The sequence below is a fragment of the Taeniopygia guttata genome, chromosome 14, assembly GCF_048771995.1.
Source record: "Taeniopygia guttata chromosome 14, bTaeGut7.mat, whole genome shotgun sequence".
Classification (NCBI taxonomy): Eukaryota; Metazoa; Chordata; class Aves; order Passeriformes; family Estrildidae; genus Taeniopygia; species Taeniopygia guttata.
The window spans coordinates 2,533,320-2,559,878 of NC_133039.1; the positions used below are offsets into that span (position 1 = coordinate 2,533,320).

General features: G+C 42.2%; 1 protein-coding gene across 1 annotated transcript in view; it reads right to left on the reverse strand.

Annotated features, from left to right (window-relative positions):
* Positions 1-232: 232 nt before the first annotated feature.
* PRKAR1B (protein kinase cAMP-dependent type I regulatory subunit beta) overlaps positions 233-26,559 on the reverse strand; it is a 92,655-nt gene continuing 66,328 nt past the window's right edge. Inside the window, exons 8-11 of the mRNA XM_030285231.4 lie at positions 23,300-23,360; positions 19,724-19,845; positions 3,183-3,264; positions 233-2,765 (exon numbers count right to left, since the gene is read on the reverse strand). Of these exons, the coding sequence (XP_030141091.1) occupies positions 2,593-2,765; positions 3,183-3,264; positions 19,724-19,845; positions 23,300-23,360 (438 nt within the window). The 3' untranslated portion in view covers positions 233-2,592. The remainder of the gene's footprint in view (positions 2,766-3,182; positions 3,265-19,723; positions 19,846-23,299; positions 23,361-26,559) is intronic.

Sequence of the window (26,559 nt, forward strand, 5' to 3'; positions counted from 1 at the left end):
GACATATATGGTTACATTTAAACAGATGATTTTTTTCCTTCATGCTAATCCTCCACAAAACCAGTTTGGTTTCCATTACTATATATAGCACTGGGAATCTTGGTCTATTTTTTGTCCCTTTGCATCTGATTATTTTCAGTAGAGCTCAGAGTTTTGATGATATACAGATTTTAACTGGAACATGACATCTACTCACACAAACTTCCATTAGCAATAAACCCACAATGGCCACTTATAACGTAGAAGAATTTTATTAATACCATTATCCTGTCCCATCATCCACTGCAAATATTACAATTATCTTCAAAATGTCACTGAATATCATTTTGTTCCACTTAAAGCACAGGAATCCTGGTGTTAGACAGTTACATTTCTCTTGAGATTGCTTATAACAGAACCATAATTCAAATGTATTTTCCATGAGCTGTAAAGGTTTAAAGCAAAGAATCTGCAGTGTGTCTGTGTGCTCGAGTAACTTCTAAACAATGAGGCTAATACTTGGTATTTGACAAGAGATGTGTCCTGCATATTATGCGAAACATTCACAATTTTTTTTACCAACACAACAGAAATGCAACAGGTAAAAGAACATACTTGAGTGACTGGTAACATTTAAAAAATATTTCTTTTAAAAATTGCACAAGAGAATACAAAAACAGTGCAGCAGATAACCAAATGCATATACATCGACATATCTATATAGAATGGGGGTCTGCTTATATAAATGGATGTGATAAAAATTGCAAGGCTGGAAACTGTGAATGGTCATATTTAATAACACGTGCAAGAAGCATAACATAATCATAATAAATAGCAGCAACGAATATACACTAACAGGACCACTGAAATTATGCTAAAATAAATTAAGCACCTTTAAGTGATGAGAAGAGCGTGAAGCTGAGAAGCTTTTTAGCTCTGCTAGAACCACTGAGGGCAGCTACTGGAATATTGGGTCCTTGGTGGGAGTCAACAGAAAGTGTCCAATTAGCATTTGTTAATTCCAAAGAAGAAAGCAATTGTGTGTCAGTAGGACTCATTTTAGCCATATAGCCAAGTTCAGCTACACCTCTAGTTTCAAAAGGGAGATTGATGCCCTATTTCACTGCGTAACCTTTGGCATGTCAAAGGTACAGAAAGCTTGTATTTATCCAGAAGAATGTTATTGTAAAGAAGAAATGGGGTTTTGGCCCAACTGAAGGGCAGGCAGTGCTGTTTAGAATGGCTGAGATGCAGAGCTTTGCTGCTGTTGGCAATGTTGAGTTTACCTGCAAAGGCAAAGCTTTGCAAATCATAGTCCCAGTGATCCCATCCTTGAGGGCAGCAGTGATCCCCAGCCTTGAGAGATCTGCAAAAAGCTCCATTCAGGAGGAGCCCATGTGTAGGCAGGGCAGCAATGACTGCCAGCAAGGCCATGAGGGCTCTGGAGGGACCTGGGCTCCAGGATCCTGGTGCTCTTTGTTACACAATACCTGTCTTTTGGAGGAGAAGCAGCATTTTCAAGCACTTATTTGGCTTTCAGAAAATTTTTAAAAATTCTAAAATGTGGTTATGTACTAGAAGAAAGGCATTTGAATTTAATTAAGTGGACCTTATTAAAAACAAGCTGCTGTATTTGTCCCTGAAGTGCACCTGGCACCATCTCTTCAGCATTTCATGTAATGTTCAGAGAAATGGCTGAGGACATTCTGCTGAGTTTTGAAGCCAACTTAATTCAGCAGAGAAGCCCCCACTGGACTTCTAAGGACTCTAATGTAAATCCTCATTTTAAAAAAGCTGAGGACAAATAACTTAGGTCCTAAAGGCTCCATTTGAATTCTTACAAAACACTGTCCCTTGACCTCTTCCCTCAGAAGACTGAAGCAGGCTGTTTGCCTGAGCATATCCTACAAAGCAGACCCAAAAGGGTTTGTGACACGGAGGAATATGGCCCCTATATTTAAGCCACAAACAACATCACTCAAAAGCTTTACTTTTCCCTGGCTTGCTGGAATGATCAAAAGCTTCCTCCAACCTTCCCCTTTAAATTGCATCTCATCCACGAGACTGCCACTCATTCTGTGAGATTTCGGAACCCCCCAGTCTGTAACCAGTGAAAAGTCTTTTAGAAGTGACAGGCAGAGAGATATCACGGAATCACAGACTAGTTTGGGTTGGAAGGGACACGAAAGGCCATCAACTTCCAACCCCCTGCCATGGGCAGGGACATCCTTCTCATCATGTGATCAAAGAACCTTGACAAAAGGTGAGTAAGACCAGCTTTGAAGATAATAAATAAACCAAAAATTCTTATGTATTTAAAATAGTTGAACCCACAGTTTTAACCAATATGAACCAACAATAGGTAAAAATCTTGTCTGCAAGCCAAGAGCCCAAAAGAGCCCCAGTTTTCCTCAAAGCTAGTCTTACCCAAACAATTATCCTTCCATTTCCATGATACATGAGATTTGAGCTGACATCCACTAGGTGACATAAACAGAAAAAAATACACATAAAATGCACACTTCTTTTTTTTTCTTCATAAAGCTGTGGAGCTGCACAGAGCAAATTTTAAGTGCACAAGGTCACATGAAGGCAGCTTTCCAGAGGAATCATTTAGACGGTGAGTGAAATGAAGCTGTTGTATCTCTGGATGTTTCTCTTGAGGATCTCGGAGCAGGGGCCGAGCACTCGTTCGAAGCGGGGCCGGTCCAGCTTCACACACTTGAGGGGTCCACGTGCCACCACCGTGGCTGCCCGGGGCCGGTTGAGCAGCAAGGCTATCTCACCTGGAAACAGAGACAGCACACTGTCACACACCCTCCTCTCTTCCAGAAGGTGCATATTCCACCATCCTGTTTCTCTGCTGGTAGAACATCTCCCTTTATAGATCTTTTGATAGACACTTTACATAATTCTGCTGACAGTACAAATGCATTACACATGCATAATGCATGTGTGTAAAATGCCTTTGAAAACAAATGCTTTCAGACTGTTCTGCTGATTCTGGATCTGTCTCCTGTCAGCTACACTGGTGTAAACCATGGAATGGATTCAGCCTCCCTGAAATCTCAGAGCATCGCTGAGAGCAGCGGCTGACCTGTGCATAACCCCTGGCATGTAAGAGTGGAACACTAATTAAGACAATAAGTGCTTGACCCAGACGTGCCTGTCTTTCTGAACCATGCTTAGCTGAAATTTCTTACCAAAATAATCTGAGGGACCAAGTCTTCCAACTTCGACATACTCCTCGTTGTCGGACCTGCGCTGCAGGACGGAGGCTGTGCCCTGGGAAGAGAAGGGCAGGGAGTCAGCTGGCTTTGCTCAAACCTGTTCTGTTTAAAAAAGTACCCAGGCATGAGTATTTCCTTTTGCACATCACACTCCTTCCTGATATATGAATGAAAGGAATTAAAGGATCCAAAAAAAAAAAAAAAATCCATCAAACTATTTCTCTGTTATGAATTGTTTGGATGCAGACATATTCAGCTCATAAAGAGGAGAGGAACAGGACAGAACCCAGGAACAAAGTACATCATGCTTTAACATAAATGTATACTTTAATATAATTTTATAATACGTTCTGTGTGGATGCAGAACATTAGAGGAAGAGAGACACAGAAAATATTTACATTAAAGGAAATAAAAGGGAAATTTTCCCAGTAATAATTCTGGGACACGATTTTGTAAGAACAAGTACAGCATATTCCTCATCTGACCTATTGCTGAAATGGGTGGCAAACAACGTTTTTAATGCTTGTTGCAACAAAGGGTGATTTTTTTTTAGGGGCTTTGCCTGCTTGTGGCCTGTAGTGATCTGGACACCTGCAAGTCAGTCTCTGCAGAGATGGAATGTGCCTTGTCTCCACTACCCTTAATAACTGCTGTACCTGACACGTGCTAATACATGTCAAAACTCAGTTACAATCTATTTAAACCTTCAAAGAGTTTTACATGCAGAAATATTCTGACCTGGAGGAAATCTTAAATTATTGTGGCATAAAACTTCTGTAGAGGAACAGAAAAGGTATCTGCTTTTCTGGAAAAAAAACTACAGCAACATATGAGAATATCTTCTGAGTCCAAACCAAAGCATAGAGAAAGGCCAAATGTTAATATATTTTGATTTTAACTGAAAAAAAAATAAACCTCCCTCCAGTGCAGAGTGTTCAGTGAACATTCACTGGCTGCAAATATCCTGCAGCCTCCTTCCACCAAAAGAAACTTTTGGTGGAAACTACTGTGCACCTCCAGTAGGTAAATTTTATTTCTTCTGTCAAATTAAAAAAAAAAAAAAAATTCTTTTCCTTGATATAACTAAATTGTTCCACCAGCACTGCAATTTCCCAAGATCTTCCAGTAAATCTGCAAGGGCATGAGAATGCAGAGATCGTGTGATGAGCGTTGTTATTCACACTTGCTGCAGCTTTCAGAGCAGACTCACATTCACAAGCAGCATTCTCAGAAATACCCCACACAGGGAATAATGCCTGCATCCATCTCTTTCCTGCCAAACTTTGGGTCAGGTGCAGCTCAGTAAATTGATGCTGTTCTCATTGCTTGCACAGTGTGGATGGATGGATTCAGCTTCAGAGTCACTTCCAGCCCCTGTCCTCCTTTCATCTCCATCTGGAGCCTGGCAAAAACTGAACCCCTTGACCCAAATAGCTGCCTGCAATCCATGTCTCCAGTTCCTTTCCCAAAACTCATTTAAAAAAAAAAAATCTTTTATTACAGATGTTTTATTACATAAAACAAAAAAATATCCCTGAAGTAATCATAGTGACCACCCAGGTCAAATGAAGAAAGGACTCAATTCCCCAGTGCTCACCTTCAGCACGTTGCTAGAAAGGTAATCACAATATCAAGCAATATTGCTTTCATCTCCCTGAGTGTCAGCCTTTATTGTGGCTAATATTTTTCTGACAGGGTCCATGTGATATAGGACTCCAATAAGTCAGCCTTCTGAAGCAATTTCTTCCACTGTTCCACTACAGTCAGCCTTTTTAATCCAAGAAACACCATATCTGCTGGAGAAGGACAGATGTGTCTGGCCTCCACAATAAACACTTGGCTTGGCAGGATAAAGCAATGCATATTCCAGATCCATATTTTTTCCACTCTTGTTTTAACAGTCACATTGGCTTTTCCCGTGGCCCAGTGAGAGCAGGTCTATCTCAGAGCAAAACAAGCTTCCTGAAGCCCTGACAGAGAGCACCCAGATGTCAGCTCTGATTACACTGCCTGGCCCCTCGCTGCAGCAGCCACCAGCTCCACAAGTACATCCTGGAACATTGTCAGAGTGACCTTCAGGGGAAGGCTGTCCACCCTGGGAAACAAAGATGTTTTTATAATTGCCTGTCTTTATCACCTTCACTTTGTGTGTCTTATCTCTGGAATCAGCACTATTCTGACTGTAGTAGAGGAGGAGTCCAGTTGTAGCCAAACATTGTAAATGGGGCAAAAATACTACAGAAATAAAATAAAAAAGAAGAAAATAAAATATTACATAATAAAATAATGCAGAATAAAATATTACAGAAGCAGTCCTTCATTACCCATACATCTGATAAAGTTGTCATGAATTCAGTTTTGACCCCTAACCTTGCCCTCACCCCATGTTTTCTGGCTGTTTTTAACTTCATTTTACTTGTCATATACTTGTGGTAGAGTTTTTGATTTTTCTGTCTTTCTTGTGCTTTAGGATCCCCCACCTCCCACAAATGATAGGACTGAATAAATCCTCTGGGCCCTGTCCCAGGAGGTAAGGGCATTATCTAACCAGGGTTCAGGAGCTCACCACTCTCAGTCCCAAAAGCATTTTGTCTCTATGGGAAAGACTTCTCCTTAAATGACACACAAAACTTGGCAAGATGAATCTCGGAAACAAGCTGCATGATCCTAGATCTGCAGGATCAGGCTGCTTAGTGCTGCTCAACTTAAAAATGCTGCCTTGTATACTGATACCCATTTCAGCCTCCTACACCACCAAGCAAACCCTACACAGCACAAGCTTGAAGGCTGTTGGGAAGCTTGACACCATTAAATAAATCAGCCCTTTGTGATGATATTAAACTGAAAGCAGACAGGCATGTCTTTCTGCTAGCAGACACTTGGGAGTGAAATTATGGTCTTTGGGGGATCCAGGAATATTCTCTTTCAGTCACTGGGGAGTGCCTGTATTCCCAGAAACTGATAGCATTAACCTTCTCTCCTCTCCTCTGAGTAAATACAAGCCTCCTATTGCAAAAACAACAAGAGTAGGAGTTCCCAAAGCACTGTGCCATCAGCACCTCTCTGCCATCCTCGCCCCACGCACCTGCCTGCTCCCTCTGGCACTGCTCCAGAGCAGTGCTGGGAGTGTTTATTCAACTCCTTCAAAATGCTTCAGCAGCTTCTTTTGCAAAAATTTATGCCTTAGATATAGCACTGTGATTTAAGATATAAAAAAATAAATTAAGGTTTATAATCCATGAGCTCCCATCCTCTCCAAAGTAATGAGAATTTGATAGATGTTTCACACCCTACAGATAGATGAGGGAGACATTCTAGAGCATGGCCCATCTGGATCAACACTGGGGTTCCCAGGCCTCATCCTGCAGGTACTTACAAGCACTAATTGCTTCAGGAGCCCTGGTTTTATATTTAAGTAGGAATCCTATAGCCAGCGGTTGGCCTAAAGAGCCTGGCTACTAAAGGCAAGTATGATTCATGGTGCTAAAAACTGAAATCCTGTTATTTTTTTCCTCTATTCCAGCTCAGTGGATCAGATGGGATCACTCCCAGGCAGCACAAGGCAAAATGTGGCAGCTCATGTTACCCCTGGGTGGGACAGGCACTACAGGATGGGCTTCACCAGGGGCAGGGGGTGGGATGAGAAACTGCACTGGTTTAGAAACTTTTTGGTCAGTCATACTGATTGTTCGGTTTGGTTGGTCTAACCACCCATTTTAAAGATATAGCCATCAAGAAAAAATACAGTGAGGCTCCACCTGGGGCAAAGGATAATTATTAAAAAGAAGACATTATTAAAACTGTAAGAAAATAACGTCAGTTTTCATAATCAGGAAGTTACTACTTTATATTTCCAGTTTTATTTCATACTTTTTTTACTTTCCGCTTTTTCTAAAAAACAACAGGTGACATTTTTTCACCATAGCCTCGAAATGTGACATTTTTATCCTAGTTTTGAGCTTAGAAAGTTTTTCTAGCCTATTTTATTTTCCTCTTCAGCACCCAGCACAAAGGGCAGTGCAGTGTATGGAATTAGAGATGGAAAGGTCAGGCTGATCATCTGTGGTTGCCATTAACTCCATCGATGGCAGCTCTGAACATACCTTTGCTCTTTCTCACTTTGTTAACCCGCACACTCCATAATTCACACACTCAAAAGATAAGTTTCCCCTCTCTCCACAGCCACACAAATCCTCATTAATGTGTTGCTATGAAATCTTTGCACAATTACTACAAAAGGAGAAGCAAGGGGCTGTGCAGTGGCACAAAATGCTGCTGCTCCCATGGCGAAGCAGAGGGAGTGGATGGAGCTGCAGCAGGTCTGACATGAATTAAAAGATCTGTCACACAGTATGATTCTGGGAGGATTTCATTTAATTGCAGGCAAGATGAGGTTTGTGGAAGTAATATATTTTATTAGATCAACAAGCAGAGCTAGAAAAAGGGACAAGAGCTCTTGGGCACATGTCTGTCTTCAGGTTGCCTATTTCCCCAAGTAAATCTAATAAAATTCACCATTCACCTGTCTAAAAACACTGCCTGGGCCATGCTCTTACACTATAACAGCTACAATCATATTAAGTTGCATCTTATTTAATCATATCTGCTTCCATCTCCAAATCATTAACTTAATTTAAGGAGAGCCAAAAGCTCAAAATTTCCTGGAAATTCCTGGGAGCTGGAACTAGTTGATATTTAAGGCCCCTTCTAAGCCAAACCATTCTATGATTCTATGAAATAATGATTGCCTGGTGAATCTGGGAGACCTGTCAGCCAAATGCTTCACCCTCCACTTCAAAAAAGGGTTATACAAATCAGTTCAGTTGTCTGATGTGAAACCTGAAGCAAATTTGGTCCAGTTTGGAAAACTCTCCCTTCTTGGCTATCCCTCCTGATGAGCCAGTTTTGATGGTGAGAACAGGTTGCCAGAAGAGCCCCAGGTTTTCACTGACTGGAAAAGTGGTGGCTGTTTGCTTTGCTTATCTTGAGCAAGTCAGTTCTTTTCTGCTTCCACTAGAATTCACTATAAATACAGCAGAAGGCAGTACCCAAGGTAATGAGCTGCTGAGAGCTTTCGAGAACCAATATACAACATTTTACACATCCAGCTTTTTAATTTTGGTTGTGACTCAGTACATTTGGAGTTGCATTGATTTAATGGGATTTTTAGGAAGCCAACACATTGGGAAATGGGTTAGGATTAATAATGCAAGGTCAAAGGAACTCTAAAGTCAATGTTAGAGTAACAAGCCCTGCACCCTGATACTCACCCAGTCAGTCTCCTTAAGAGAGCAGCGCTGCCAAAAGCACCTTTACACTGCCAGTGATCATCACTACATTGTCAATATAACATTCATCTTATTGGCCATCATTCCCAACAGCACATCGAATTTTAGCAGAGATGGAAAGCACCTGCCACTGTCCAGCTGGCAGAGGTCCTGGACATCATCTCTACAGCCACCACTGATATCAAACAACCTGCAGGCTGCTGTGTGTTTTATACCACACCTGCCTCAAACTGCCCTACATATGCCTAAACTCCCAGCTCTCTGCTATTCAGACATGTTTATATTAGTTTAGGACTATGGGTTTAGGAATAACACCCAGACCCGGGAGAGAGGAACAAAGCTGTCTAGAGCAGCCACCAAAATAGCCACAAACATTAAGGTACTTTTAAAGACGACAATCAATCATAAGCCAAGTGTAGCTTAAAACAGCAGAAAGAACTAAGCCACAGGGCATTTCCTAGGGATATACAGGAGGCCAGGGTTAAGGCCCAGACATGACTACACCCAGCCCATCATTAATCACCAGGAAATGCCTTTGTCTTGATCGTTCAGTATTTAAAATCATAGATGTCTGACACGGGAAGACCTTTTCAGTCATTTTGTTCATCCTCCTACTGCAGTATCTCAGACAATCTTTCCCTTCAGTGTTTCTTTGATATAGCCTGCATTAAACCTGTGCTGTACCTATGTATTCCTCTTGAGGTAAAAGAAATGCTGTTATTAAATGGAAGAAGTCAAGATTCAGGCAGAGAGAGACCAGTAAACACAGTGAAAAGCTAAAAGAAATTGTACCAGCTGCAATTTGCTTTGTTCATGGAGACCCCCGCAATATTCAGGTGAAATAAACTGGGTTTTGCACAAAGAAGTAAAAAACGAGATTTCTTGTTTTGTGAAGCCTTTCTTGTTGGAAGACTTTACAGGAGCAAAACTTTAAGTTTTATAGTATATATTGGCTTCAAATTCTTGCCCTTGAGCCACAGTAGCCAAGCTACCATCAGCCTAGACCACACAGGTGTCCAGCAGAGGCAAATCCACATGTTGGGGGACTCATGACTTCATCACCATCACCATCATCATCATCATTCTCCATCATCAGACCAAGGGACACCACAGCACCACTGCACAGTAGTGCCACACTTCTTCAAACCACCAGCTGCCACCTGGGACTGAGATGCCTGGGAGCAAGGGGATGGAGACAGAGGAATAAGGATACTAGCTCTGAGCCATGGAAGGAATCCCTTGCCTGGGGTGTGATCCCCTTGGCTAGTTGTCCTGGCTCCATGCCCAGAAAATCGGGAAGGGATTGCACCACAGCCTTTGGGGTTTCTCTGCATTTTCATCTTTTCTCTGTTCTGGGATTTTGGTAGCCCCTTCCATTACACATTCTGTCACCTGTTGCAGGGGTGACAAGAAGCAGAGCTACTCAGTAAAGGTGGGCTCAGATGTTGGTTTTAATGAATCATCTCAGGGATACTTGGCCTTGACTAATCAGTAGCTTCTGTGGGAAAACAACTGAATTAATATTCATCCCGGTGCCAGATTTTAAAGACCGTCTGTGCCAAGTGCTGTGGATTATTGGCAACAAGGCCCTGTTTTCCTCCCTCAGACATGTCAGTGTACAAAGCAATAAAAGTCACAAAGGGAAAAAAATGTTGCATTTTAGAGATTCTTTCTTTCTACAAAGCTAGCCATTATCTTGCCTCTCTCTGAAGCCAGGAAACATCCACTGAGTCAACATAAAAGTGACTTTATAATGGGTTATTCATCAACTGTTCATATTTGTGACTGACCTGACAGGGCTCATCTCCTGGAAGCAGAGAGCTACCACCTACAGCCAGGGCAGGGGTGAATGTATGGGAGAGAAAACACGAAAACAGTGCTGAACCTCCCTAACCCTGCCTGCAGAATCCTTTCTGGTGAAAATCGTTTTAGCTGTTAATGCTGTTTTACAGCCCAATTACTCCTACCACCATCTGCTTCTTTGTGAAAACATTCTGTAGATGCTGAAGTAACCAGACCAAGCAAAAGGCTGAGGCAGATATTGTCATTAAAGTCTCATAACTAATGCTGTGAGCAGAGCTGGGAGAGCAGCTGTAGCCAGCGAGGGCAGCAGCTTCTGGGCAAGAAATAAAACTTGGAGTAAACTGGAGGAAGGAGAGAAGAGAGTTTATTACAGAGATCAGGAAAATCCCCCATGGAAAGCTCTCTTTGTGTCCTTTCAGCTGGTGAATCTTGTGTATCCAAAGGACCAAATCCTGAAATTCAGAAGAAAAACTTCACAAACTGAAAACTGCCTCATCCTGGAGCACAATGAGAAGGGTCTTGCATGCTCTAGAAAATCCACACTGCACAGCTAATGAAGGAGCCCTAAGGGCTATATTCTTGCAGCAAATCTGCAGTCAACTCTATGATATCTTTGCAGAGGAGGGACAAAAGCTACTCCACTAAGGAACAGCTTTAACATGATCCAGAGAAAGGGATGAACTCCAGCAGGGATTGGGAAGTTCTCCATTTCTCTTCCTCTAGGTTGAGCACCACCATATTTCAGGTCTTGTTTACACTGCAGTGTTTTCGCTTGAAGACAGAGAAGCTCCCAGCTCCTGACACTGCAGATGCCTTTAATGTCAGTTCAGATTTAACATGCCTGAGGCCATAAAGTTTTTGTTCACCTTGACTAAGTGCTTTGAATCAGGGCTTGTGAGCTCAGGCTCCAGTGCCAAAGGAGCTTATGGGGATCCTGAAAACCTTAAGGGGTAAACAGCCTGTGCTGCTCTCCTTACTCCCATGGAGAGGCTTTTCATTCCCTGTGAACCTCCAATGCTTTTGCAGACTGCTTGGTAGGAAGACACTACTGGACAGGACCAAAGAGCACCAACCATACCCTAAACTGATACTAGCTCAGGAAGAAGTCACAGGCTGCTTTGAGTACAGAGAAAATCCTGCACTCTGATTTTTATGCAAATGCAAATGGGGCATGCATATATTAAGAATTAAACTGCCAATTTCTAGCTTTGGGGTTGACTTCTCTGCACACCAAATGATTTCCCTGATTTCCACATATCCCATAGTGGTACAAGGCCTGGGTGTGTCTGTCATTCCAGCATAAACTTCAATTTTATGGGTTTACAAATCAGATGTTTTAAATTACAGCTGAATGAGACTGGAGACTCCTACACAAGTTGTCATGTCAAAAGTGAACCGGGGAAATATTCATACCTTTTTTTTTTTGTGCTGGGTATAGCATGTGCAAAAAGAGGCTGGGAAAACTACTTTTAAGCCTTGGGGAACAGTATGGCTGCACTGCATCCTCCTGGGAATTGTGTTTCTAGAGGTAGGTTTCTCAATATCCCAAAGACAGAGTAACACAGCAGGTCCTGTGTGTACCTCGTGGTGCTGACATAAGCAATGTCCTCACTGGAAGTGTCCTGGAAGACCACCAGCACATCACTCCTCAGCTGCCATTTCAGCCCTCAGGGACTGCTGATAGCATCATTCCTGGGACAGCTTTTATGTTAGAGCTAAGGATCAGCAGTTCTAGGGCTACTTTCCAAAAGAAGACAAATCCTTTGAACTATGTAGCCAAAGACACTGCAAATATTCCTTTAGCCAGTAAATAATCTTGAGGTTTTATTATTTGCCAACCTTTGATTTATGAAAGAGACCTTTCTACAAAAACAAGGGAAGAAATCAACGTATTTCTGCCAATACAAAGTGCAAGTGACTTCAACAGAACCTGCAGTATAAAATAACACCCATCATTTTTGGGTGGTAACATTTAACCTAAAGGAATAAGGATGGTCCAGGATGGAGTGCTGTCCACAGGCTCTGATTATTTCTCTGCCTTAGACCTTCCATAAACAAAATCATGAAGGTCCTTCAAGGTTTCTCAATTCCCATCAATTGTTTTTTCAGGAATGAAGAACTATCCCAGTTCTTGTGCTCTCTGCTTCAGATCACACCATGCAACAAAAAGGTTGCTTCACACACCTCATGAGAAGGTGTGGTGAGGATGTGACCTTCATGAGATGTTCATGCAGGAAAGAAGGAATGAGCTGGTTAAAAGTTTACATGTAATATAGACCACAATTATTAACACTCTTACAATTATTTAATTATAAAATTATTTATCTCATAGTATATGGAGGGGCCAAATCCAGGTGAAAACTCTTTTCCTTCACAAACTATTGGCTGTGCATGTTGCTTTTACACTATTTTCCTTTCCATCAGACCTCTTTTCCAAAAATACTCATTTTGCTAATATAAAAGCTATCTGCCATTAATGGTCTTGCAGAAGGATGAAGCAAGAGGACTTAATTTTGGTTGTGGACTCAAGATTGAGTCATGACTGGGTTTGACAGTATTTTTTAACTGTACATTTTTAAACTATTATATATTATTCTCCACTCTCTGGGTTCATAGCAACTTACGGCATTTACATACAGTTGTCCTGGTTTCTGCCACAAATGAGGAACAGAATCTGCAAAGCTTTAAAATAGACTAGAAATAGTGGCTAATCTGAAATTCCACAAAATTGTTAGGAAAATGCTCCCTCGTACATCACTTCTGAGGTTTCAGGTTTTGCAGAACTCACCAGAGGTGTCTGCATTGCAGTGGTTATTGGTGGGGCTGGAGAAAGAGTTGGAAGGAAAGGTCAAAAGCTGCAGTCACTGACAGGACCTCCATGGCTGGTGGGAAGAAGAAAGGGAGCAGCCATTTGCTTCCTATAAAACATTATCCCATGGATATGCAGCCTGACCCACTGCCCATGGAAGTCAGATTGAGTTTAACAAGAGCTGGACTTACTGACATTTTAGTCTCTTTGACTTGGCAAAACACTTCACCTCCATCCCTGTCAGGATGGGATGCAGTCACACACCCAATTTTCCATCTTTGACATCAGCTGGCCATGAAAAATGGATTCTGAGCACAGAGGAACTCTGCAGCAGGGCCAATGGAAATGCTGCTGCCCCAGCACAACTGGGTGATATCAAGAAAATCAAACGTCCCCTTCCTGTAAGAGCTCTGTGGGAAACAATATCTGTGCAGTTAAAAATAAGCAGAGTACAGAGCCCTGGTGCCTGCTGGCTCTGTTTATTCAGGATATTTTGTTTATTGGGTACATTAGGAGTCGCTGCAGACTGCCTTTGACAAACATTTTCGGTATCAACAAAATCCTGGTAACACTAAGCAGTTCAGATTTGTACCCTTTGAAACTCCTTTTCTAGACAACATTCATCTTCCTAATTAATAATTAATCACACTGTGTTTTAAAGAGATTATCAGGTGTGATAGCAGAGTGTGCCTAAGGCAGTGACTTCATTATCCCTAGGAAGGAGTTTACTTTGTAGTTCCCCTGCCTGTCGCAGGGGTAGGTGCCAAAGGGGTCTCTCTTAGGTTAGAATGTCAAGGAGCAACGATTTAGGGCAGGAAACAATTGGGCTATTATTTTTCTTTTTTTCTTTTTTTCTTTTCCTTCTTAAGGAGCTTTTAAATCATAAATCTTCAGATGCTCGTTGTGTAATTTAAGACTCAAGTCGAGTTTTCCTACAGAAAAGCCCAATTCTGTGTAGGACCAGGTGCCCTTCCGAGGTTACCATGGCAGAAGAGTTTACAAACACTGTTCCACCTACAGGCTTTGAACTGCATCTGTGCAGAGACGCTCCAGAGCGTGCCAGGAGTGTCAGCAGGGCTGGAAACACTGATTTCACCTACAGGACACTATCTCAAGTACACTCTCATCAAGAACTCACAGCGGATCCTGCCCAGACCGGAGCCGGTTTGTGGCCCTGACTTGAAATGTCAACAGCAAACACAGAAGGAACAGCCCCCACCGAGGACTACTGGGCTGTTTCCAATGTGATCAGCCAAAGATAGTGCTGGAAAAATAGTCATTCCCAATTAATTTCACTCATTTATTTCAATAAAGCAGCTCTACACATTAATTCTGAAAGGCCTTCTGCACTACCAGTGGGTTTTTTTTTCTCTTATTTGCTGATTTTGCTATTCCCATTGCCTGGTTTCAGTAGTGACAGATATTTATGCCTTTTCCCATTAAGCTTTTCCTCACCTTTAAGAAGTGTCATTAGGGTTGTTCCCACTGCTGGGGAAACAGGGAGGGCAATGTTCTGCCCACAGACTGAACAGTTGAGACTGAAAATCAGATGCCCTGATCACGCTGCCTCTCTAACCAGCAGAGTAATAAGGAAGAATACAAATCCCCAAATTTTTATAAGTGCTTTTCACAAAGGAGTTGCACAGGAGTACCCTCTGTAATTCACCATAAATCTGCAATTAACTATACTTCGTTTTAAAGTTAAAACAAAAATTCAATGCCAAACTCCTTGATACCATGGGTCCATTTCTCCTTGAATTGTCTCCTGTGAATTATCTTCTATTTTTAGATCTTTTATTTTTAGGCTGCTGCATGCGATTGCTGGGCAGCTCAACCAGCTATTAATTGGAAACGTTTTACTTCTCATGCAGATTTATTTCCATGCATTCTGCACCACTTAAACCAACCTGTCCTGGGAGCAGATGCCAGGCTGTACACTTAAAGGGCAGCCACAAGCTGTGCTCTTCAGGGTCACTGTGGCCCTGTCAGAAACCTTTTGCTGCTCTCTCCTCCTCCACCTGCGCACGTTTGTGTCCGTGCACACATTTTTATTAAACCGTGTCAAACTTTATGAGTATTAGGGACATATGGCAGCGGCTCAGCAAGCTCTGAGCACAGCTGAGGTGCAGGGAGCCCCTGGCACAGCGGGTCAGGCCGGTGCCAGGCTGGGTGCGCTCCGCCAGGGCAGGGCTGGCAGCTGGAAAGCCCAGCAGGCTGCAGGGCCCTGCAGTTTTGGCAGCTGCCTTGCAGCCTTCGAGGTACTGTGCCACCCAGCCAAGCTGGAAGCTGAACTTAAGAGAGTGGTACATGATCATAACCGCTATTTTTAATACTATTGTCGCTACCTTTCTCAGTAACCTAGACAACAGCAAAAACCTCTTTTCTTTCCAGTTTCAGAGCAGTACTACACTGGTTTGAGCTACTGTTTGAGCTGGAGTCAGTGGCAAGGCACAAGTTGGGAATAAAACCAGCCCCTGTTCAACTGGCATTTCATTTAAAGGGACTTTCAACTCCACAAAGCTCACGTGCCTTTGCATCCACCACTTTAAAATGCTGGCTAAAAATATTTGCGTTATCTGAAGTCAGATGAATAAATCCTCCCCGCTGCTGGGTACACAGTGTGGCAGTGCACGACACAACTGCAAATTTATTTGTTAGAAACCGAACATCTGTTATGATTTACGCTTGCCAAAATATAATTCTTTATGGCAACAATTGTTTCATGGTGCTTAAAGTTTTTCACCTCTGTGCCAGGAATCTCATATGGGATAATTCCATGACCTTGGAATCCAGCAGATACATTCCACATCTGTCTGGTCTGGGAAAGCCTGAGTTTGTTGTGTGAAAACCATAGTGGGAAAGTAAGACCTGGAAATATCTGAAAATACAGAAACTGCAGGGCTGCTTCTTTTTTTTATTTATTTTTTTCAATTACTCATTTCAAGTGCAGTAAATCAATCTCACAGAAGTCGTTACTTTGCTTTTCTAAGCAGACATTCACATCTGATCCTATCTTCACGTTAAGGAATATGGTATAAACATTACAATTATCCTATCTCTGGGAAAAAAAAAACCACAACCTTTCAATATTGGAACTAAATCTTGTTGAAGGCTGCTTGATACTTAAACAGACAAGAACCCAAACTACTGCAAGTAAACATCTTACTGGTGCCTGTGAAGATTTAGGATGGCAGAAAAACTGTAGATGTCCTGGAATCTCAGGGTATACACTTTTCTCATTAGACTTTTTAGCAAAAAATTAACCATAAACAGCTTGGAGAGCAGTGAACTTTAAAAGCTCTGGTTTCCTGTGATTCTTCCCTGTGTGCATTTTCTGTTATTCTAATAATTTGGCTGAGCTCCTGCTGCAGCCTCACTTTCCAAGAGGCGCTGCAGCATTTCCATGCACACAGCCTGCACCTCAAATAACCTGCACCCCAAATAAACTGTGCAACACTGCAGGTAGGAGGGTGGACAGAAAGCCATGACAAAAAGGTTATAGTAAGAAATACAGGGAAAAGGTGAATGTGTTTGATAGAAGGAGGAGACTAATTAGACTTACCCATACTAACTAGGATGATATTCCTGGTTTAAAGCAGGAATTGCTGTTCTGATCATCACTGGGGATATCAGTTTCAAGGTTTCAATGATTTCTCTTCAGTCTGCAAATCTTGAAGGTGCCAATCCACTCACAGGCTGTGTCCTTGGGCAGGACCAATGTCCTTACAATGTCCCAAAGGGATGGCATAGAGCAAGGCAGCAGGGCAGACTAACCGGAAATGAATGACTAATTTATGAATTTCAAAAAATTTAAATCCATATGTGAGTCCTGAGTGCCTCAGAGAAGTTTTTATGCCAGGAGTCACTGGCATAAAGTTCCAAGATTCCACTTGGAACCAGTATTTGGGATGCAGCAAAGCTTTATAAGTGATATAAGCTTTATAAAGTGATAACTGATTTGTCTAAGGCACGGTGTGAATGATCATGGTTTATGATAAATCATAGAATGATTTGGGTTGGATGTGACCTTAAAGATCACCTCGTTCCACCTTCTGCCATGGGACAGCTTCCAGTAGTTCTGGTTGCTCCAAGCCCCATCCAACCTGGCCTTGAACACCTCCAAGGATGGGGCAGATTTCTCTGGGCACCCTGTGCCAGGGCCTCCCCACCCTCACAGGGGAGAATTGCTTCCTGATATCTAATCTAAAGCTACTCACTTTCTTCTGAAGCCATTTCCCTGTCCTGTCACTCCAGGCTCTTGCAAATAGTCTCTCCATCTTCCCTGCAGGCTCCCTTCAGATGTTGGAAGGGCAGTTAGGTTACCCTGGAGCCTTCTCCAGGCTGAGCAATCCCAATTCTCTCAGCCTTTCCTCCCAGGAGAGAGGCTCCATCCCTCTGATCATCTCAGTGGCCTCCCCTGGGGAGGGGACCCCAGAGCTGGACACAGAGAGCAGAGCAGAGCAGCAGCATCACCTCCCCTGACTTGCTGCCACGCTGCTTCTGAAGCAGCCCAGGACACAACTGGCTTTCTGGGCTGCTTGGAATGTAAAATGAGTAAATAAAAAGGTAAATGAGTACCTTGTCCAAAAACCATGTGGCCAAGTTAACTTTGTAGTACTGGACACGCTGTGCTCCAAAGGAGGCTGCATTTTAGTGATATATGAAATGGTTTTCTGCATATACAGCAGCCAAACAACTTGGCTGCATTTTAGTGGCTTGGATTAGAAGACCACAAACATCAAAAAGCATATGAAAGAAGCTAATGGCTTTTCAACATATTGTGACAACAAACCAGCCAAAACTACTTTCAAGCAGGTTGTAGAATAATGTGTTCCTGGTGACTTGCAGCAATTTTTCCTACAGACAAGCTTAAAATCAAATATGTGAACTCCTGTAAAAATCACGTTTAAAATACAAAGCTTAAACTCTGTGTGAGCAGAGAAATACTGCTGCAGCTCAAGAAATAGTTGAAACTAGATGTTCATTCTTTAAAGCAAAAAAATATAGGCAATTTCCAAAATAAGAAATGAAGTCAGATTTGCAGTGGAAGAGTGAGGTGAGCAGAGACTTTCTACAGAATTCAGTGTTAATGTTTTTCTACCCATTCAAGTCTTAACAGCTGTTTCAGCAAGAGGGGGAAAATAAAGGCCCTTGGTAACTCTTAAGCAAGCTGCCAATTTTCCACATGGGATTCAATGTCTAAGAAAATTAGATTTTCCTAGTCTCCTGCTGCTGTAAGGAATAACAGCACATTCAGAAATACTAGGAGCAATAAAAATTCCATATTTCTGAAAAAACTTCTGTTTCCTAAATTTTTCTCATATACTAAACATCTTCTTAATAAAAAAGAATCCCTATCTAATATCTAGTCTCATTTATTCTAACACTGTTGTTTTGATGGGACACTGCTTGTCACATATTTAAAGTTCCTGAATTGCTTCCCTCTATGATAGACAGGTGCAGTTACTTGCACTGACAATTTTGTGAGCATTGAAGAAAAACTATGTTCATAAATAAAATACATATTTCCAACACTCAATAGGAAGGAAGGATGGAATTTTAAATGTCAGATATTGATTATGAACAAAATTCTGACTGCTTTGCATAGAGGCACCTGTCCAAAAATCCACAGATACAGAACAAGCAAAGCAAAGCCTGGGATGCATTCTGTGTGCATACAACTGGATCCCAAAGCCACACCATGACCACCCTCTGACCCACCTTCTCCCACACTGAGGGGCTCCAGTTCCCTCCCAGTTGCTGTGCCACCACTGGAACTCATTGCTGGTCATGTAGCACCTGGCCTGGTGTGTGCACTGGAGCTGTCACCACAGCCATTCTATTTCTGGGCAGTATATTTGCATAGGAACACTCACAATCCACAGACAATCATATCCCTGTGCTCTCCTGTTATTCAGTCTGAGTCTCTCTAATACCTCCTTGTAGCTTGTTATATCACAGTGCCTCAGTACTTGTGTGAGATACCAGGGATCCAAATATTTATGTCAGAGAGGGGGGGAAACCCTGCCAGCATCTGTTTGCAGAAGTGAGATGGTGGAACTGAAGTGTCAGATAATCTCCCAAAAAGATGTCAGCATTTTCAGCTGCCTGACAGATCTGTCTGCCTGTGTCAGAGTAAACAAAAAGATGGCTCAGCCATTAGGACTGAGTTTAAGGCAAAACAAAGAACAAATTATCCATCTTCTGATCAGGTCTCCTGCTCCAGTTTTCAGATGTCCATTTGTGATATCCTCTGTAAGTCCCTTTGGGAACAACAATCAATGCACTCTGTGGCTGACCAACCCTGTTTTTAAATATCAGAATTATGGAACGAGAAAAATCTCCCATAGTAAACAAACCTTCAAACAGTAAAGACACCAGACACACCTCAAAATGACTCTGCATTTTCAGTTCACTGGAAAGGAGATTGTCCCACTTTAGACAATTCCATGGAACTGGTCTCTGAATTCATTTGAATTTTGAGGAGGTCTCCTGGTTTAAGTGGAATTAGATTTATGCTGAGGTCAGAGATTGAACTGAATCCAAACGTCTTTAATACAAAGCCTTGATCTTTACCAGGAAATGACAGAGCTTATCAGGTTGCCAATCTTACCTCTGTAATAATGAAGAAGTCATCACCAGGCTCTCCCTGCACAACAATTTTTTCTCCATCTTCAAACTGGACAGGTTCCAGTGCATCAGCCACTGTCAGCCGCTCCCATTTGTCCAGGGACTCTAAAATATTGAAGACCATAAAGCTATATTATAAAAACACTCCAACTTTGGCTGAAGATTCATATCTAAACTGACAGCTCTGCCGTGCCTGGTTCTGTTATAAAAGAAACATTTCCTTCATCCAGGCACTTTGCACGAACCTCCAGTTGGGAAACATGAATGTATTTATTCATTGTGTCCTAGCCATCAGTAATCACCCAGATAGCAATCTTAAAAGTTGGACAGGAGAAGTTGGCTCTGGTTCCTCACTCCTGCCATCTGATCCGTGCTGCCCTGGCACTGCCACGGCCTGGAGCAGCTGAGGAGCTGCCTGGAGATATGGGAGCACCCAAAATTCCCTCAGCACATCCCACACCAGGTGTCAGGACAAGTCCTACAGTGTTTTCCTCAGAGCTGCTCCCAGTTCCTGGTGGGCTGCAGGGTGGTTGATGCAGCATCTCAAGGATGGGTGAGACCACCAGGGCCAATGGCCAGACCCTGGTGGCACGAGCAGCAGGAGCACAGAGGCATCCAGGTTTATGGATGTTTGAAATGGCACCTCTTCTTCATCTGCCAGCAGGAGATGCAAAGTGTTTTCCTTTTCACTCCCTCGCTTAAGGGATAAAAGTTATCAAAATTTTTAAAAATGTCCATAATTCAAAATGACAGGTCTGTTTTAGGATTAACAGAGCAAATGCAGCCTGTGATAGGGGTCCTCATTACCCACCTGCACCTGCCCCAAATCCCCCCCATGGCAAGGGACAGCCTGCACAGGGCACATCCAGGGCTGCTCAGTGTCCCTGTGCCCTCCCCTGCCTTTGCTAAGGGATGGACTCCACTGTCCTGCCCTTGGAGAGGAGGTGCCACCTGCGTCTCTCTCCAACACACATTTGCAGGAGAATTCAAGAGAGTGAATTGTACTTGAACTTTTGTACTTTGATCAGCTTTGACTGAAAAATTACAGGTTTAAAAGTTATTAAAAGCAACAGATAATACGATGATTTAGCCTTCACTGCCTCAAAAAGTTGGGCTGAAATTCATGTCCCAGAGCTCTGCTGATTCCTACTTACTATGAATTACTGAACTAATGTGAGTCAAGATACACTTTCTGACACCAGGATTAGATGTGTGCCATTCCATCAGACTCTGGTTTCTCAATTTTTTTTCAAAATATTGCTTAGAAGGATTGTGTCAGGGTGAAAGGAAGTTCCTTAAAGTTAAAATGCCTTTAGGCTGAGCTCAAAATCTGTTACCCTGAGCCTGGTAACAAAACCAAACCAAAGTGCTCAAAGCAACAAAGGTAAGTTTTGAGTTGACTGACACAGCTTCATGTTTTTATGCCACTTTCTTGTTGCTGCTTGGGAAATTCATTGTTTCTAACATTTTCCCCACCTAAAGCACTTTCCTGGTGTGTTTGTGACCTTTGCTGCAGAAGAACTAATGTCAAAGACCAAGCCCATTTTGTCAATGCAACATTCAAAAACTGCTCTGTTTGATTAAAAATAAGCATAGAACTCTTTCATACAGACTAGAGAAGACATTCTCTTTTCTTTTTTTTTTTTTTTTTTTTGAAAGAACCTCAGTAATTAACAATGAAAAGAAAGAGCCTCTTGAAACTTCTTCTTCAGTTGGCTTTATGAAAAATTCAAAGCTAATTCTAGCTCTAGTCACGAAGTGTCTCTCTTTTGTCTAAGGGAACTGTACCACTACAAATACATTGGTTAATAATTCTTGCAAACAGAACATTATATAGAATATTCTACAAGTTTTAGTTGCAGAGTTGAAGTATCAGATAAATTAGACCAATGCCTAAATTGTACATATCTATTCACTACTTTATATTTAATTAAACTCCAGAAGAAAAATTTAAAACAATCACTTTTTTCATAAGCAACTACTGATAATCTAAAAAAAATCCTTAGATTTAAAAAAAAAATGTGACTCTTGCAATTATACAGCTAATTACAGACACTGGACAGACCTTGGAAAAAAGAAACGTAAGAAGCAGGTAGAGGTTTTTTCACCAGGAAATCGCTGAGTTCTGACCACAGTAAGGCATAAAGTGAAGTTGACTTTCAGTGCTGTTTTGAGATTTCTAAAATATCTTCCTGCTTCACAGGTGTCATCTACTTTTTAGACATGTCAAAGAGATCCTTACACATTTCACCTAAATTTCCATGTTCCTGCAATGATGTGTTATTTTGTTCACTGCTTTTCTGTACTTAAAAAAAGGTTCAAATCTTAAAGTCCTTCCTCTTTTTTTGAACCAAGATTCAAAAGCCACACTACAAATTAGGCTCTAATTACAATGCAAACCACAATGAAGGAATGTGTTTAAGGAAGCACATCTCTGAATAGCTTTTCTACTCTGAAATTGTTTTGAGATGTCTCATTGTTGTAATTGCTCCTCATTAGTGCAGGTGCACAGTTTCTTTTTTTCTTTAAATACTCATTGTAATTTGTGCTCTTAATTTAGGAAGATTTAAATTGAGCATAAAAGAAGGATTTTAAATGAGGAAAACTTCATTAATAAGTGAGCAACATACTTGGCCTCACTTTAAGCATACAAATATAATTGAAAGTCTCATGGATAGCACCTCCCAGAAGTTCAAGTATACTTTCACTGAGACACTCTCATATTTCAGGTATCTCAGCTTGAATGGTAGGTGAATATCATAAACAAACAAACAAAAAAAAACAAACAAAAAACCAAACAGAAAAAATTTAAGTAGAAATATAAATACTTTAATTATATAGCAAATAAATCCTGGACTGTTTTTTTCCAAACAGCCCCAGCAAAACCATGTTTCTCCTACAGAATCAACAACTCATTGTACTGTCTAACACTGTCCTCCTTATTAGAGGCTTTTGTTCTCCTAATGGTGATTGATTGGTCAGGCATTATGGGTTTGTTGTTTTTCCTACTGAAGGCCATCAAGAACATGTCCAAATTTCGTGGCTATCACATTAATCAAAGGGAAACAAAATCCAAGGACAAGAAGCTAAACAGATGTTTTAAGAATGTGAGACAGGGGCTGTAAAATGCACAGAAGAAAAAAGATCAGTCCAGTTTGATTTGTAAGGTTGGTTAGTTTAGTGCACACAAACACTGTATTCTTGCAGGAAAAAGCTTCTCACCTGTTCTCTGGGAGGATGTAACTGGACTTTATGAGAAATTCATATCTCTGCACTGCTTTCTGCTCTATCCACATGATCTTTACTCAGCAGCAGCTACTGAAAGTACCAGTGTGTGCCTGCTCCACCTCTAGTGCGTGCTCCAAGCCCATGGGCAGTGCACAGGAAAGAACGAGAAAAACAAAAAGGGCCCTTTACACTTTCATTCCTTCAGAGACAACACAATGTGAGACCTTCTGTCTGAGCACTGCTCCTTTCATCGTGCCATCACAGATCAAAATTCATTCTGCCAACGTGAATAACAGAGAAAGCAACAGCCAAGTTCCAAAGGGCAACTGACCCAAAATGGAGACCTTGCTCAGGAATTCTTCGTACATCTTCCGCTTCCTCAGAGTGCTGCCCTGTTATTACAGGAGAGAGAAAAAGGAGGCAGAGCATTACACAAAGTATTTTTGTGATTTCTTCCTACAGCTGCTCTTTTTTTTTTTTTCCCTCCCTTTCCAAATCTTAAGCGTAGCCAGTGTAAACAGCCTCAGGCAAACGTTTCCCCATAAAATGTCTGGGCAAGTTGAATTGCTGATAAGCAAAGGCAGAAGGACTCAAATTCAATCCTGCTGTAATTTCACTGACTTCACTGGTGTTACTGGACACTGCAGATGAATTGCATCCATTTACAGGCATTCATTTTAAAGCCTGAACTTCATCAATTAACTGTTTAGCTAATTCAATAAATATCTTGGTGCCAATGAGGCTCTTTGCAATTACAAAGTAGGATAAAACTTAAAATGTCGCCCTTGTAAGTCCCATCCCTTTAGGTTAAAAACTATTTAATGCCAAATGTTTGGAAACCTGATTAGTATTCTGTACAATGTTGTATCATTGTTATGCTGAGCAATCCATTCATATTCATATTTTAACAAGACTTAAGCATTTGGGGGCAGACAATCCATCAATGGGTATGCAGCCACCAGTACAGTCATTCCCACTCTACTCAGATTTTGTTGTGTGATAAATTTCTAAGACACCTTCTCCTTAACACGGTGTTTGATCAGCAAGACAGAAACCACAAGCTGCTGTTCCAGCACGCACTCTTGAAGGTGATTCATGTAGGAATAATTATGATGAAATTTTACCAATACAAAAATAATGAATGCATCCTTAATTCCTTCTGCAGTGACATGAAAGTCTCATAAAGAAATTCTTCCCAGGTACCAAAGAGGAACTCCAGGGCCTGCCTTGGGCCTGTGCAGTTTGTTCCACACTGGTGACACTCCAAATCACTCCTGCCTGGGCAGATTTCCTGGGAATGTCACCAGGCACTTGCCTAGTGCCTCCTACTTAAATCTATAAGGTATAACACAAGGATGATATATTGATCCTCTCAAGAAAAGGAAAACAAAAATGCCATTTATTCATAGACTGGGCAGAGAGCATGGAAGCAAATGTCAGTGTCTGCCATAGAAAAAGCCATTTCTCTATTCCTCCTTCTCCAAGTGACCACATGTGGGTGCTGGGAAAGAGGGGATAAAAAAAGGGAAATGGAGAAGAAACACTTTGCCCTCCAGTGTGAAAGCATGAAGAAGTGTTTTGGGTATGAAAATGGGATAGCTGATGCATTCAAGAATTAAATATCTTCTCTCTTCATATATGTGCTGTGCAGGTGGGGCTTCAACAACCCCCAAAGCACCACAAATCCTTCCAGCAGCATCAACAGGCTCGGGCTCCAGCTTGGGACCACAGCACCGGTGCTCTCCTCTGGGGACATCTCCCATTTGTGCCTCTGTCCTGGGGTCACCCCTGCTCCCAAAGAGCCACAGCAGCAGCAGGAGCTGCCACTCTTCCCAGGTAGCTGTGGATCAGCAGCAGCAGCTCCCGAGGCCGTAACTCCGGCTGGTGATGACAGTTCTGCTCAGCGATAGCATCGCTAACCCTCCTCTGACCCCTCTGTCTGACAAACTTGGTTCTCAACCTCGGGGGGCCCCGGCAGCATTTGAAGTGCCAGAAAGAAAAAAAATAGAGAACTTCAAACACAGGAGGCTCTGCAATCCACGCCAGCTTCTGACAGCTTGCTGGGAGACAAAGAATGGAAAACTGGACACTGCACAGTTGTTGCTTTCCTCCCTGCAATCCAGTGGAAACGAGAGCAGCAAAATTGACAGCTGTGGAAAACCAGATTGGTGGTTTAGTCTGATGGGCTGGGACACCCAGGGACAGATGTGGAAAATGCTTTTTAAATGACTTGCGGACACAGATGAATTTTAAGAAGCAGTAATCAGTAGCCATAAGTGATGCCTGACCATGGCTTTGAGTATTTAGAGATGCAGACAAGACTCAGGAAGGTGGGAATTGCAGCCATCCCACCTGGCTTGGAGAGAAAGAGCCCACCACTTCCTACAGGAACACAGGTGTGTTGTGCCTTGGCTAAACTAAGCCAGGCAGCAGTACTGAACTCACAGTGAAGACAAGTGCAAGGGCAAAACTGAAGTGGAAATAGTTAATTAAATGTGCTGTTACCGTTTTTTGTATTGTCATATTATCTAGAGCCCTTCTTAATGCATAGCTACACTGACTTAAAATATCCCCTGTCAGAATGATCCCACAGAGGTAAGGGAGAACATGGGCCCAGGGAAAAACAAGCAACTGGGGCTTAGGGCTGCTGTTTGCCAGCAGGTGCACTGAAACCCAGGGTGACCCAGCTGATGGCTCCTGACCCATCCTGCAGGATGGCTCCATCCATCCCTCCCTCCCTCTCTCCTTGAGGAGACAAACAGCAGCCTCTGGGGCAGCAGAGCTTCACCTCAGTGTGCCCAGGCAGGTACAGGAGCTTTCCCTGCTTTTTCAGAGCATCTGAGGCTGGATCCAGGTTGGCACAACCAAACCCCAAATTCACTTCCAGGTAGGAGAAGCCTGGCTCACCCTTATGCACATTGATTTCACCTGAGTGTGTTTTCCTGCTCCAGCTCTCACGAGCAGAGTAGGGAGAAGGATTTTGGGAGATCAGTACTGTAGTGCAAGCTAAAAACAACCCAGCAGTGGAATTACAGCCAACCAACCGTGTGTTTATTTCCATTGGTATTAACCATATTTTCTCCCATGAAACACAGAGAGAACATAGAATCACAGACTCATAGGGTGACTTAGGTTAGAAGGGACCTTAATGATCATCTTTAGCTCCTTCCAACCTACTTTAGCCAGCCTGATATTCCTCTCTCATCCCCTCCCAGGCATAATGCCACCTATGACTTCTGATGTCCTTTTTGCACTTGTTTTCTTTAGTTGCTTTACACAAATTGCTGAGTCCAGGGGTACGAACAGCATCACAATCTCCTCTCCCACCCTTCAGGTACCCTCTGCAGAAGTGCCAGCCTGTGCATTCCCTGGGTGCTGGGTCTGTCCTCATGCAATATTTTCATGGATCTTCTAGAAGCAGCAGCAATTAAGACAGTACCAACACAGACTATGAGATGCTAAAAGTTCACCAGAGCAGGAAAATAGCCAAAAGGGATCTGGAGATGTTAGAAATGGGGCTAGAAAATAATAGAATGAGCATCCATTTGGAAAATATAACTAATAAACAAATCCAAAGCAGAGATATTTGAC